The sequence below is a fragment of the Phaethon aethereus genome, assembly GCF_964289735.1.
Source record: "Phaethon aethereus genome assembly, chromosome: 2".
NCBI lineage: Eukaryota > Metazoa > Chordata > Aves > Phaethontiformes > Phaethontidae > Phaethon > Phaethon aethereus.
Genome location: NC_138582.1, coordinates 168,771,817 through 168,786,194, shown reverse-complemented (window position 1 = coordinate 168,786,194; position 14,378 = coordinate 168,771,817). Strand labels below are relative to the sequence as shown.

At 44.2% G+C, this 14,378-nt stretch overlaps 1 protein-coding gene across 1 annotated transcript in view; it reads left to right on the top strand.

The window, feature by feature from the left end:
* Window positions 1-14,378, top strand: part of OBSCN (obscurin, cytoskeletal calmodulin and titin-interacting RhoGEF) — a gene marked incomplete at its 3' end in the record, with an annotated part of 187,985 nt that overhangs the window by 19,196 nt on the left and 154,411 nt on the right. The window contains exons 7-10 of the mRNA XM_081996868.1: window positions 4,162-4,434; window positions 7,750-8,025; window positions 8,760-9,035; window positions 9,706-9,981. Of these exons, the coding sequence (XP_081852994.1) occupies window positions 4,162-4,434; window positions 7,750-8,025; window positions 8,760-9,035; window positions 9,706-9,981 (1,101 nt within the window). The remainder of the gene's footprint in view (window positions 1-4,161; window positions 4,435-7,749; window positions 8,026-8,759; window positions 9,036-9,705; window positions 9,982-14,378) is intronic.

Below are 14,378 nucleotides of genomic sequence, written 5' to 3'. Positions count from 1 at the left end.
CTTTCACTCAAACTAACATGTTGTTGTTTCATGAGATCGGGTGGTGGGCAGTGAAAAGGCGCTCTTGTGATGAAGAAATTCAGCCACAGGGGAATTCACAGGACGTGACGCACATGATCCCATGTCTGCCCTATACTCGCTATGTGATATCGGGCAAGTCACTGGAGAGATAGTTCAGCTCTGACTAAAGTTCTGATGGACCAAGACTGCCTCGGCGTTGTGGGATTTTTTGATTATTTGCTTGGGGTTTTTTTTGTTTTCTGTCAAATGGTGAATAAGAACAGACCTTTCCAGGGCACATTGGATGGCTTGACTCATTGCTATTTGCAAGGTGTTCAGATGGAAGGCTGCATAGAACAAACAGCAAAATGTAATTTTCTTTTCATGTTTCTTGCTTGTTGGATTTGAACCAGTACTGTTTTACAGCCACCCCATTTTTCGGCTGTTCTTGCTTTCTTGGCAGTCCCTTCCTTCTTGATTGACTGCTACGTAGCTGGTGGGCACATCCACTCCCAGAGCAAGACATGGAGTCTTGAACCTTTACCCTGAAACCAGCAGCATTAAGCCTTCCTCTTGCGAGCCTTCCCATCTGTGGAAGCTTTTATGAACTAGTTTATAGGAGAGTTTCCTCTGCCTTGAATGGGAGCAGGTTTTGGCTGAAAAGCCCCGGTGTATCTGCAGATTGTTCCTCATGGGTATCACCTAGATGTCTGCTGAGGTTCAGAGTGTACAACCTGACTCCAGGACAGTGTAGCCTGACGTTGTTGTCAGGCATTGTCTGGGGTGAGACCAGTAGCTATTTTGCTTTGAACTGGCAAGTTCGCTTTGTAAAGCTATTTGATTTCCATGTTCTGTCCTGTAATTCACCCCTCACCTCTTCCCAGCCATGACTGCACTGTTTCTACACTAAGTAAGTATGAGGTGCTTCACCATGATGTTCTGCTGACTTCTCACCCTCCTCGGTCTCTGTAGAAACAGCAAAGCCCCAGAGTAATGTGTGTGTTTTGCATTTGACATCTTACTTGCTTGGTTATTCTCAAAGAGCAGACTCAAAAGAACTGAAAAAAAGAATTAAAAAATGTGACTAAATCTATGGAGGGAGGAATTGCTGTCTGCTCTTGGCAGCTGCTCTTAATTTTGTTTTTCTTCTCTCTCTCTCTGCCTCTTCAGCATCATTTTCCACGCTGGCAGGTCTACCCACAGATTTAATTGAATTAGCTGATGTGCTGTTCACCGTAATGTGACTGTCAAACAAGTAATCAATGTTATTATTTTAAAATCTCTGTTGGCAAGCTGTAACTTAAGCGTCTGCTGTTGGTAGCTTGATTCCTGGCGAACCAGCTTTGATACCTCTCATCCTTGAGGCTCGAGAATGCTGTCCCAGTGTTTTACCTTTCAGCATCACCGCCTTCCATCTGTTCCTCCTGTAAATGGGACACAGCTAGCTGGGGAACCATCTGATGCGCAGGTCAGCTTGTGTCTGGCACGTGGGCATGACGTGGCTGCCGAGAGGCCGCCGTGCTGAGCCGTGGCCAGAGGTGTGTCACTCGCTGGGCCTCCTGCCCAAAAGAGCCCCACTAGAAAATGCACTTGCCATTTATCACTGCTGTCCCTCCACTGTCCTCCTCTCATGAAGCCATGAGACTTCACGTGCCAGGCGTCCTCTGACACATGACCTCCTGCGTTGAAACGCGACATCTGAGAAGTCTCCTTCAGACTGCCGTGGTTGTATTTTTCACTCTAGTTTTCTGTAGAAGTGAAAGGTGCATGAATGAACCCATCTCCCTCTTCTTCCTCCCAAAACTTTAACCTGCGCGCTGACTTCCAGTAATGCTGGTGGAGAAGGTCTCAACAGTGTTTGGCCCATGCAGGTGTCATGAGCATAGGGGACTGGGTAGAGGAGGACTGTGGTGTTGTCCCACTGGAGGGAAAGCTCCACTGTTATGACTCATTAGAGAAACAAATGGAAACAGAGGACCCAAGAAAAAGCAGTAAAAAAGGTTTTCCCTGGTTTAAATGTTTCTCGTATGACTTCTTTACACATAGATATTGCTTCTAATAAGCAGACTTAGTGAACCCCACAAAACAGGACTGGTAGGGACCTGGAGAGGTCAAATGCAAGCTCCTGTCCCTGCCAGAGGCTGGTGATTGAACGGAGTCCCTTGAGGACCAAGAACGGGAGAGGTCCTTGGCTGCACTGTCACATCCTTCCCTTTCCCTATTTATTTGCTCATTGGGTATTTCTTAGTCTTAGACGGGGAGATTTGGGACGGGGGGTTTCTTTTTCTTTTTTACCTGTGTTCTACTCTTGGCTGGAGAGCTGCCTGGCAGAAAGGGACCTGGGGGTGCTGGTTGACAGCCGGCTGAACATGAGCCGGCAGTGTGCCCAGGTGGCCAAGAAGGCCAACAGCATCCTGGCCTGTATCAGCAGTAGTGTGGCCAGCAGGAGTAGGGAAGTGATCGTGCCCCTGTACTCGGCACTGGTGAGGCCGCACCTCGAATCCTGTGTTCAGCGTTTGGGCTCCTCACTACAAGAAGGACGTTGGGGTGCTGGAGCGTGTCCAGAGAAGGGCGACGGAGCTGGTGAGGGGTCTGGAGCACAAGTCTGATGAGGAGCGGCTGAGGGAACTGGGGGTGTTCAGTCTGGAGAAGAGGAGGCTGAGGGGAGCCCTCATCGCTCTCTACAACTACCTGAAAGGGGGTTGTGGTGAGGTGGGTGTTGGTCTCTTCTCCCAAGTAACCAGTGACAGGACGAGAGGAAATGGCCTCAAGTTGCGCCAGGGAAAGTTTAGATTGGATATTAGGAAAAATTTCTTCACCGAGAGGGTGGTCAGGCATTGGAAAACAGGCTGCCCAGGGAGGTGGTGTAGTCATCATCACTGGAGGTGTTCAAAAAATCTGTGGATGTGGCACTTCAGGACATGGTTTAGAGGACATGGTGGTATTGGGTTGATGGTTAGACTTGATGATCTTGAATGTCCTTTTCAACCTTAGTGATTCTGTGATTCTGTGAAGTCAATTCACTGTTCATTTTTTTTTAGGTCTCCAGACTCTGCCTCTGTACAAGCCAGTGAAAATTGGTTCCCTACCAAATCATAATCATAGAACCCTTGGGTTGGAAGGGACCTCTGTTTTTCTGTAATTAAAAGCACTACTACAGACTTGGAGAAATCTGATGTAGTTAAAAGCAAGGAAACTAAATGCAAAATCCATCCTCGTGGGTAGGGTCTTTGGGCTAAAGGAGAATCCCCATGGACGTAGCACTGATTGTAACACCTTTGGAGCAAAAGCCTGAGAGAGTCACACTTAGCTGGTCCAGACCATGGACCATAACTGCTTGTTACAGTATCAGGTGTGAAAGCTAATAACTGCTTTTGCCGGGCATTCTGCAGAGAGTTGTTAATTTGTATTGTGCAATCATTTTCTCGAAATTAAGGAAAAGACGCATGCATAATCAAGGCTTTGATTTTAGTACCTTTGACTGCACAGTACCAACAAAGTGACCTGTTGCATGTGTTGTTTTAAAATAATATGTTAAGAGGATGTTTGAAAATTAATTCCATTATCTAAATTAAGATGGGACTGCGGTTTTAGGCTCACGTTTTAGCTAGGATATTGGTAGGTTTTTGAATCTTCGCTTTGAGGCAATTGGTGACTCAATTATTCTACTACATGTTAATATGGTTTCCAGGAAGAAATTTCTTTTCATTTCAGTTCTATGTGATATCTGTATAGATTTTTAATTTAATACAATTTAATTTATCTAGATTACATTTTAACCTCTTTTAGAGTCGATTTATTTGCCACATGGTTACAATACAATGATTAAATAACCTTCATTGCTTTCCCTCCAGTTTGTTCACTTCATTTCTTTCCTCACGTGTCCCAGATATTTTCTTAAATCCATATTGCCTAGGGCTTCCTCTCCCCTTGACTCAGCCTCCTGTGTTGTATATGTGCTCTGGTTTTTGGACATGTGATGATAAGGTATATGGTTTATAAAGGCTGGAAATTTGGCTGCTTCTGCATTAGAATCTAGTAATTAGATCCATAATTAAACATACATATTTGGTCTTATGATAAATGTAGATGTAAGTGTAGATATTTACTGATGTCCACACAATTCTTTACCAGTGCTGTGTATCTATATTTTTGTTGCAGCACTTGCAAACTTCATAAACAAAGAGAAAAGTGGAGGAGTTATCAGGGCCATTGCTGGAAAACAGGCTGAATTTTTTTCTGAGACCTCTGAGGCCAACATCATGGTTAAATGGTACAAAGATGGCAAAGAAATCACAGCCAGCAAGAAATTCACAATGGAAGATAAAGGAAAACTGCATAAGCTTGTGATTTCAGCTGTGACAAAAGAAGATGAAGGAACATACACATGCAAAACTGGAGATGACACTCTTATTTTTGATTTAAAAGTCTCAGGTAAGTTCGTGATGCAAGTATGGGATCAGGGTTTGTGTTAGACACGCAGGACTTTATTAATTTTACTTGTCTTACCTTGTAAATTGCCCAGGTTTTTGGGCCAAGATTGCACTGCACTATTTCAGAGACTCTGACCTGTACTGCGGTCCTTACGCAAATCCACAAAATGGGCAAATAATATGGTGCTACTGTTATGTATTCAAGCCAGCACAAGCTTTACTAGAGTTGGAGTCATGACTCAAGCACCACACTGGTTGAACTGGCTGAGAGCCACATCTGGCCTTTGTTCTTTTAGCTCAAGGATTGCCTCAGCACGTACATCGTTTTTGAACCTCCTGGCTGAGGTGGTCCTAGAGTCTTACTGTGAAAGCCCTGTGTCCTTCTTTGACAAGTTTAACTCATGATTTTGAGAGTTAAGCGTCTCCTGCTGTTCCCAAAGGACACTGTGATCTCCAAGACATCTCCCCGCAGTTCTGTAAGTGAAGCCATTAGTTCATGGCACATGCCCATCACCTTAAAGCACGTGCTAAAGCATGTGGCTCTCAAGTCAAGCCCAGAAGGGAAATGCTTGTCACTGATGCATTCCTGTTTGGGATGGAGCCAGAGTATAAAATGACACAAGAATTTACCTGTGAAATTCAGTATCTGTGAAATTCAACTGATCCAATTTGCATAGTCTGGTGGGAACCTTTCTTCTAAAAGTGGTTTTCTGGCTTATATCTTGAGCCTATTTTTTAATCCAGTCCTAAATTACAAATTGAAACTCTACTGAAAACTTCTCATGGCGTGTCTATGTGCTGCAGAACAATGCAGCTTAAGAGAAGTAGCAACTGCAGCTTGCCACCTGTAACAGTACATCCATGTTACTGTGATGCTGCCCATCAGGTAACTAAAATCAGCAGAGCTGATTGACCTAGCACAGCACCAGACTTGAGGGATTGCTACAGGGTTTACTGAGCTAGAGAGATTACTTCCAGTTTACAACTGGTGTTGGCTCAGATATGCATGCTGCGTCCTTCTTCTCTTTGGTTGAGAATCCAACATTAAGCAATTTCACTTTGAGCGTAATTCATAGTCCTTGACTTTACACATTGAAAAAATGATCTAAAAGAGTCAACCGGGCTCTGTCTGAACTGACTCACAAAGAGCAATTTGTACCATATGATTTATACTGTCTGATGAGAGCTATCTAAGACAGATTTAAAAAGTTTTCTGGAGCTGCCTTTGAACATCAAGTATAGAGGAAGCCTGCACGATTACCTGAGACCGGATACCTAACCTTTTGATGACCATTGTGTAGGTGTGTTGTAACTCCTATGACAAAATGTCACATGGCTCAGGCAGAGAAAGCTGGATTCTGCTAAGTAACTGTGTATCCCCATGAACTTTCTGATGAACAAGGACTGAGTTACATCCTGTTAACAAAACCTTAGCCAGGGCAACTTCCACCTTGTTTCACATGTCACCATAAAAAGTTTCCAGAGTGCTAAGAAGCAGCACTGCACCGTCAGGGGATGGTCTTAGGGCAGGGAAGTAATCTGTCTTCATGATAATGCTTTACCCCATTAATCTTGAACTTCAGGACTCTGGAGTTCCTTGCTCATCTAATTTTTAAAAAATAGATCAGTCCTAATGATTACAATTTTTAATTAAATATTTGTTCTCTGATGCCACAGACGTGTCCAGCACGGGTGTAGCATAGCAATTGTCCTTGGGAAACTCAGTGACTGAAAGCAACAGTTGCTGCTAGAAGAAATGCGATACTAAGCTAAGGTTGGTTATAACTGACAGCCATCGGCTTGCTCTTCAGGCAAGGGCTGGCTTGATGGAATGAAGGGTATGAAATACCTGACATGGTCATCAAATATTGCTTGTTAGCTTAGGGACGGGGTGTGTTGGATAGGTTTGCTCACATTTTACACACAAGGTGCCTGTCTCCACTTACTTTTTTGCCTTCGCTTTCACCTTCACAAATACACTTGCAAAAAACCCGACTTGATAAAACTGCTGTATTGTTGCTGCATACATGACACACGTTGGGGGGAGTGTGTGCATGCACAGCTCATATGTGTGGCCACCAGTCTGTGCAGTCAGCAGAGTCTGCGCTGAGGTATCAAAGTAGGAATCTACCTCGTGAGCTATATGAGTTTTGAGCCATTGTGAGTTCTCTACTGTGAAGATCGGTTTCAGCAGAAAGATGTGACATTATTGGTTCATATTAACGTAGTCCTCTTGAAGTTGGAGAATATCTTATCAATGAGATAACCAATGAGATGACTAATCAATCTTATCAAATCCCATATAGCCCCTGATCTGGTCTGAAGAAAAATTAGTCAATTGGGACTGATCATCATGTGAACATGGGGCTGCAGGAATGGGCTCAGAAACATGTAAAAGAAGGCTCCTCATCGCTTGTAACAAGATTTTATGAGCTTTCTTGGATCTTTTCAAAGCTCTTTGCAGACTCAAGCATCAATACATATTCCCTAGAGCTTGCTTGAAATCAGAAACAAGGAGCGGTGATTAAAGTGTCAGCAACTTGATGGCATCTCAGCTTGATTTAAAAGATCCGGAAGGATGTAGGAGAGGTAAATGTGATTGCACTGTAACTGAGAGCAATTATCTGAAGTTCAGAGAAGGAGTTTGTGCCATCTATCAGAAAGTTGGTCATCAACGTTCATGTGTGTGATGAGACAGGAGCTGTGAATTAAAGCACACGTCAGGCTTTAAGGTCTCGTGATGTTGGCGCAGGTTCCGCTCATGACTTTGTGCACATACAACTCTGGTAATCGAAACCACGGCATCTGTGCTCTGTAGCAGCTTGCATGCCTCACTTCTGAAAGGGAGGCAGAGAATGGATGCACATCAGTCAGGTGGATTTTGGTTATGAATCTGGGTAGGCATAGATCCACGTCTGTCTAGAACTTAACAAGTCTAGTATTAATACCACAGTGTGGACCTAACAGGCTGATACAGTATAAAGGATTCATCAATACCCAGCTCCCAAATTGGAGACCGTTATGTAGCAACTCTCTGGATGCTTTAAAACTTGGACAATGTGTTCCCTGGTAGATATAATGCCAGGAGGGCCTTTTCTGACTCATAACCACAGTTTATTGCCATAACTGTGAACGCTCTGTCATAGTTACATTGCAACGGAACCATGCACATATATGTACATTTACACCTCCAGAGGTGAAACTTGATCACCCAAGTGTGACTAGCAAGGAAAAAATGATCAGTAATTACCGTATCTTAACTTTGTGCTGACAAACCTGAATCAAGGCGTAAACTGCTTTCTCTTTTGCTTTCCAGATGAAGCTGTTAATTTTGTCAACAAGCCCAAAACAACTCCAGAAATATCAGTTAGTCCTTCTGAAAACCTTGAGCTGGTGTGTGAGGTGTCAGCTGCGAGTGGAGCCGTGATATGGAAGAAGGATCAAACCGAGGTGAAGCAGGACCAGAGGACGACAGTCATCTCCCAGGGGACACACCGCAAGCTCATCATCAAGAAGGTGACACAGCAAGACCAAGGGAGCTACACCTGTGAAACAAAGGATGACAGAACAACATTCCAAGTCAAAGTCAGAGGTGAGAAAATGCTATAAATAGCAACGATGAAGGAATATTCCATTCAGAGGATCATCTCACTACCTCTCTGGGGTGAAATATTTCAACCGTAGGACTTGATTTTCAGCCAACTGTCATATCAACATTTTATACACACACTACACACACTTTTGCATCCATGACTAGTTGTAACCACAAAAAAATGATGGCAAGGTTGATAACTTCTGCACCTCGCACAATTAGCTGGTGTGTCTGCAGAAAAACACCTGCAGAATCATAGCGTGAAACCATAGCAGAGGTACGAGGTAGATAAAAGGGAAGGGTGAGGTGTTTGAAGGGATTTAATTAGATGGAGAATGACTGAATTTGAGTGACCTAAATAGGCAGAAAAAGAGCAATGGTTCCTGGGTATGAGGATACAAGGGCCGTTCTCTTCTGATTCACTGGAAGTGTGGAGAGGCATAGCAACAGAAAAAGAGAGAAGAGGGAGGAGGGTTCAGGCAGTGCATGTTGGTGTTCTAAGTCCAAGGTTCAAATTTGTGCTCAGATTGAGAGGTTTGTAACTTTATCCCAGAACTCCCATACACCTATTCACCTCCTCTCAGCAAAATAGAAATGAAGGTGCTTTCTGGTCCTAATGGGCCATCGTGATACTACCTGTCAGCATTAAGCATAGCGAAATAGGGGAAACTTGATTAATCACTGGAGAAAACAACTGCAAAAAGCTATGTGTGACTACTGTGGCTTTCTTACAGAGATAGAAGACGTGTTTACAAACAAGGACAAGGTACAAAAGGAGGTGAAGGCTGTACTGACACAAAACGCCACCCTGAGCTGCGAGGTGGCCCAGGAGAAGACCGACGTGAAATGGTACAAGGAGGGGAAACTGATCACCTCGAGCAAGAAGTTCAAGGTGGAGTCGGAGGGCAAATCGCGTCGTCTGGTGGTGGGTCAGGTGGAGAAGAAAGATGCTGGGGAGTACACCTGCGAGGCTGCTGGCCAGAAGCTGGCCTTCAAGATTGTCGTCACAGGTGGGAGATATGTTGGTTCTCGTCACAGAGTGGTCCATGAGTTCCCTCTACTACAGGGCAAAATGAATCACTGTGCAGGCTCCAGGATCTGTGTAGCCTACGTCTTCATTGAGTAGGGAGGGAGATCAGACAACCGGCTTGCGTGCACCCAGTGCCACACAGATGTCTACAGCTAGTTGTCATCATCTGTGAGAGGAACCCCTCTCAGCAGTCCTTGTTGTTTTCTGATTTCAGAGTAAAGAATAATCAAATGAGATTACATATGCTGTGGTGATTGGTAGGTATAAGGGTAGGGTCATCACCCAGATGCGTAGGAAAAAAGGTCTGCTCAAGAAGTACCTCAAGTGGGCAAGGTTTACACTGGAGTCCCCGTGGTGGATGAGACTGGGAGATTATTTGTGCATTACATTAAGAAATAAAGAGTCAGATTTCTTGTGCAGAAAGGAAGAACCTTAACTCCTGATCATTTTTCTCAAAAATGGCTGATGTGTTGTCCTCAGGCTGTACAGAGGGCCATATGCCATCTGAGTGTATCTTAGCTGTGGGTGGGACCATTCTAAAATGACAGAGCTGTGGAAGTTGTCATAAAGAGGACTATTCATTTGGGTTTGAACACTCTGGGCAGCATGAACATATCTGTGGTTTTTAAATTGCTTCTCCCACCCCACAGAAGCAGAGGATGCATTTGTCAACAAAGAGAAGGTGAAGAAAGAGGTGAAAGCTGCACTGTCAGAAAATGCCACCCTGAGCTGCGAGGTGGCCCAGGAGAAGACCGACGTGAAATGGTACAAGGAGGGGAAACTGATCACCTCGAGCAAGAAGTTCAAGGTGGAGTCGGAGGGCAAATCGCGTCGTCTGGTGGTGGGTCAGGTGGAGAAGAAAGATGCTGGGGAGTACACCTGCGAGGCTGCTGGCCAGAAGCTGACCTTCAAGATTGTCGTCACAGGTGAGAGACTTTTTTTTTTATATTTCATTGCCTTTTCTTTGTGTCTTGGTGTTTTCTCCTTTTTTCTCTGTCAAAACACTAGAAATGCTTTCAACATTGGTGTAAGCTACTGTTTCAGTGCGGTTGTGTGGTACTGGGAACATCTACTGGTTACGCGTAGGTATCCTAACAGCAGCTCCTCAGCTCCCTGTACATCTCCGAAGGCTCAGGTAGTGAATGAAGAGTTTTCGTTAGCAGGCACTGTGCTAAAGGACCTCCTCCAATTTGATCAGTATTGGTACTCCTCCTCTTGTTATTGCTGTTCTTCCATGAAAGTCACTTTTTTCTTCCCTCTTTGTTTCATCTTTTCTCTGCACAATGTCCTCCCTCCCAAAACAGAGAATTGCTTCAATTATTTCAGTCTGGCTGTGCAAAGACATATGTGAGCACAGCCTCGTAACTCCATGCACCATGAAACTTTTGTGGATGATGAACAGAAATGGATACAGATATGTGCAACTCGAATTACAGTTTGTATTTAACAACCTTTCATCTGGCTCTTCCTCCACCACTTCTTTCATCTGTTATTGGATACCCAATTGTGCTTTGTAAAGCTCTAAGAAGTGGTGCAAATACTTGTCTACCAAGAGATATTTAGACAGTAGCATTTACAAGATCCCTGCTATATTGTGGCTGCATTGAGAATGTTCGGGAGTTGATGGTAGCGTATTGTCCTAAAAATGTTGTATCAATTGCACTGCACACATCTGCGATCTGCTGAATCCAAAGGTGGTGACGGTTCATTGCCATTTCTACATCTGTAATCACCAGTCCTGAGTCCAGGAATATTTATTTGTATTTACATTTTTCTCCTTAAGAACATGATTTGGAGTCTAAGGATTTAATACTGAGGCTGTTCTTTCACTCTGACTACTTTAGTGATTTCTTTGGTCTCAGTATATTTTCCAAGAGGTTCAGTAAATTTTATCTAATGTTTCAGGCAGCCATGAACATGTTGGTTGCATTCTGAGTGATCGTTACTGAATTGGATGATAAGAAGGGGTTTGGCTTTGTTTTGTTCATATCCATAACACTCTGCTGTCTTTGTAGCCAAATGCCTCTCTGTTAACATTACGCTTCTTGTCTCATATTCTGAGCTGATCAGAACAGGGAATCTATTTTTTACTCTGCTTTCTTATGGCATTAAGCACACTGGGACCATACTGCTGGCAGACGTCTGGCATTTTATCAGCTATGTAGAAGAGCAACTGCGCCGGGAGTCTATTGACTTTCCTTCTCGCAGCCTTGCTGGAGACCTGAAGTCCTTGCAGGGCATAGCTTGCGTGCTGTTCCCCTGTCAAGGTTGCAGTCTTTACTGCTCCCCCACTGTCTTGGGGCATCCCGCTCCCTCCGTCTTCTATGTGCAAGGTGCAACTGCTGCTGTAGCATGAAGCCTTGCTGCTCCCCGTGGCGTACGTTGTAAGCCGTCAGCTGTTACACATCCGCACGCTGCGTGGGGTACGCAGGGTGTGAGTTGGGGCACTTTGGATCTTTTTTGGATTGCATAGCTCTTGCTTTTGGCCCAGGGAATGGCCAGTTTCAGTGGAGGATGGATTACAGTAAGGCTAGACTTGAGAGGCATCTTTCAGGGAAAATGCAACATGGATATTGGTAGAAAGACCATTGGTATAAACCAAGTTCATGCTCAGCTGCTGAAACCAGCTCGTACATTGCTGCAGGGGTGTAGTCAGACAACACAGAAATTCAGTGCTTTTACACTTGAATTTCTCTGGCTGAAAGGGCTATTCTTAGCTGTCTGCCTCAGAAACCAAAGGTTTTCGGTTCTCTTTCAAACTGGATGACTTCACGGCTGCACAGGGTCATGTAACACCTTTCCCCCTCTGTCGTAAGTGGAGAGTGCTTGCCTAGATACCGTTGCTGTATTTCTCATGTGTACAGCTGTAACGTGACATGCAAGTCCAGCACTCGCTGCAAAACGATCTAGTGTGAAAGTCAGGAGGGATTATGAGTACTCTGAGTGGTTGGCTCTTTTGCTGCAGCAATCCTCATCTTACGAGATTATCCCAAAGTGCAGTGGCTTTCTGGGTCTTAATTTATCCTGTTACCACTGCACTCAGAAAGCTTTTCAGGGTTCCTGTACTCCAGGGCTCCAGTGGTAGCACAAAACCTTCCTTGTTTAAGGACAGCTTGAAGGTTAGATGCTCAGTGTTGAGTATTGGGATGTAGCTACAGCTTTTTGGCTTAATAGAAAAAGAAGCAGGTGCTGCACACCTCGGGACTGGGCTAGACGTGTAGCCAAAAAAGCTGATTCTGATATCTCATTACTTCAAGATTCATGGTATCCAGTGAAATCCTTAACTGAAGTTGGTGAAAGCTCCATGTCCTGAAAATGGTTTTCCTCAGTTTCAGTGAAACTTCACTAACCAGTTTCAGCTGAGGTTGGAAGTGTCGTCTGCACTGAACACTTGTTTAACTTTAAAATAAGTTTCTAAGGCAAATTGCTGGTCAGTGTAAATCACTTCATAAGCTGATAAAAAGCTTTAGTCACATTTCCCATCGCTATAAAAATGGCTTATATTAAAGGGTTTATATCTTATAAAAATGCAGAGGGCAAGTGAATATTCCATCTGGAATATTCCTGCCCTGCTAACTTGTCATTTAAAACACAGCACCCACTTACACAGACTGGTTGGTAATGCATTTGCTTAGCGCACCCCGCATGTTCACGGTCCAAGTTGTAGATGGAAGCTGAAATGTTTATATTTTTGCAAGCAGTTTTGAATGCAAACCATGGTGTGTGCTCGAGCGCTTTTAGGTGTCAAAATGCTGCCTGATCTGCGAGTGGGCTGACATGTGCCTTTCAGGAGCTTTGCATCACCCAGCACAGGCCGCGTACTTGGCCTTGTTAATGAACAAGCCTTGTGGTCTCCTTACACCACTTCTACAGCCAACATAAGCAGAGGAGCTCAAATTTAAAGCATATAAGCCAAGTTCCTGCTTTGGCTTGCTCCCTGCAGGACCCCTCTCTTTCCATGGACTGTGCAATATTGGTGGCAGCTCTATGGTGTGGATCCCAGGACTGCAGGTAGTGCCACAGTCAGCAGCGTAGGAACTTGACCCGAGCTCACCCCTATTCCTTACCTTCCGAGGCAGCAGCTGCCTCTCAGGGTACAGGCATGACAGAGGCGGTACGCAGAGCAGAACGTCATCAAGGAGGAGAAAAGATGGCTGTAGGAGGCTGCCGAGAGTGACTGGGGGGAAGCAAGCACTATCACAGGTTACGGAAGGGTTCAAGACTGCCAAGTAGAGCCAAGAGCCTCCTAAGTCGACCTAGCCAGGTACCCTGGTTGCCCAAAGCTGGCTGGCTGAATTCTCTTCTGTGCTTGCACTGCAACTGAAGGGCAATGGCAACCCTACACAATTGCTAGTCCAGCATTTATCTTTGGAGCCTGTGCTTCTAGCAGTGAAATCATGGACTTCAACGCTCAAGTACATACCCGGGACCCAGATAGGCAAAGGCAGCCTATGCTAAACGCGGGGCGGTTGTTGCCATGTGATGTCCGTCATGTAGGCATATCAGAAATATTTTCACTTCTTCTGCAGTAATTTCTTGAGGTAAATCAGTGGACAAAAATTTGGAGCCCATTTATTTACAGTGTATTTGTCCTCCCACATCTTAAACGTATGCGAATATAAAAGCTAACAGTGACCACACCAGTTGTTGGTAAAAGGAGAGCCAGCTAAAACGATCATAACTGTAAAAGTAAAAGTAATCAGTAAAAGATGTAATTTATCAGTCAGTCCTACTTAGCAAGGTGACAAGTGAATCTTTTCAATGCATGTACCTAACTAGCTGCTAATTACACAAGATATCCTTTTGATGCCAACTCCACTTGTTGAGATGGAAGTTCGAAGTGGGACTGTGGAAGAAAATGACTTTAAACAGTTCATTCTTGTTGCTTATGTTAAGTATTATGAGAAGATTCTCTATCGCAAGTTGGGAAAATCTGAAAAATTAGATATTTCCAAGGAAAGAAAAGTATACTTCAAATTTTATAGGCCAGTTTTATGTATAATGTAGGTCAAGTACTTTTCCATATTAAGAACTGTATCTTTGTAATTTCTTTGGCACTGAGTTACAAGGTATTTTCTGAATAACACCCAATCTTAATCTAAAATACCAAGATGTTGGTAAGTTCCTGTAAACAATGTGATAGGGAAGGTGGCAACTCATAATTGTGCTATGTTGTGCTGGTTTTGGCCGGGATAGAGTTAATTTTCTGCACAGCAGCTGGTATGGGGCTGTGTTTCGGATTTTTGCAGAAAACAGTGTTGATAACACAGGGATGTTTTCGTTATTGCTGAGCAGTGCTGATACACAGTCAAGTCCTTTTCTG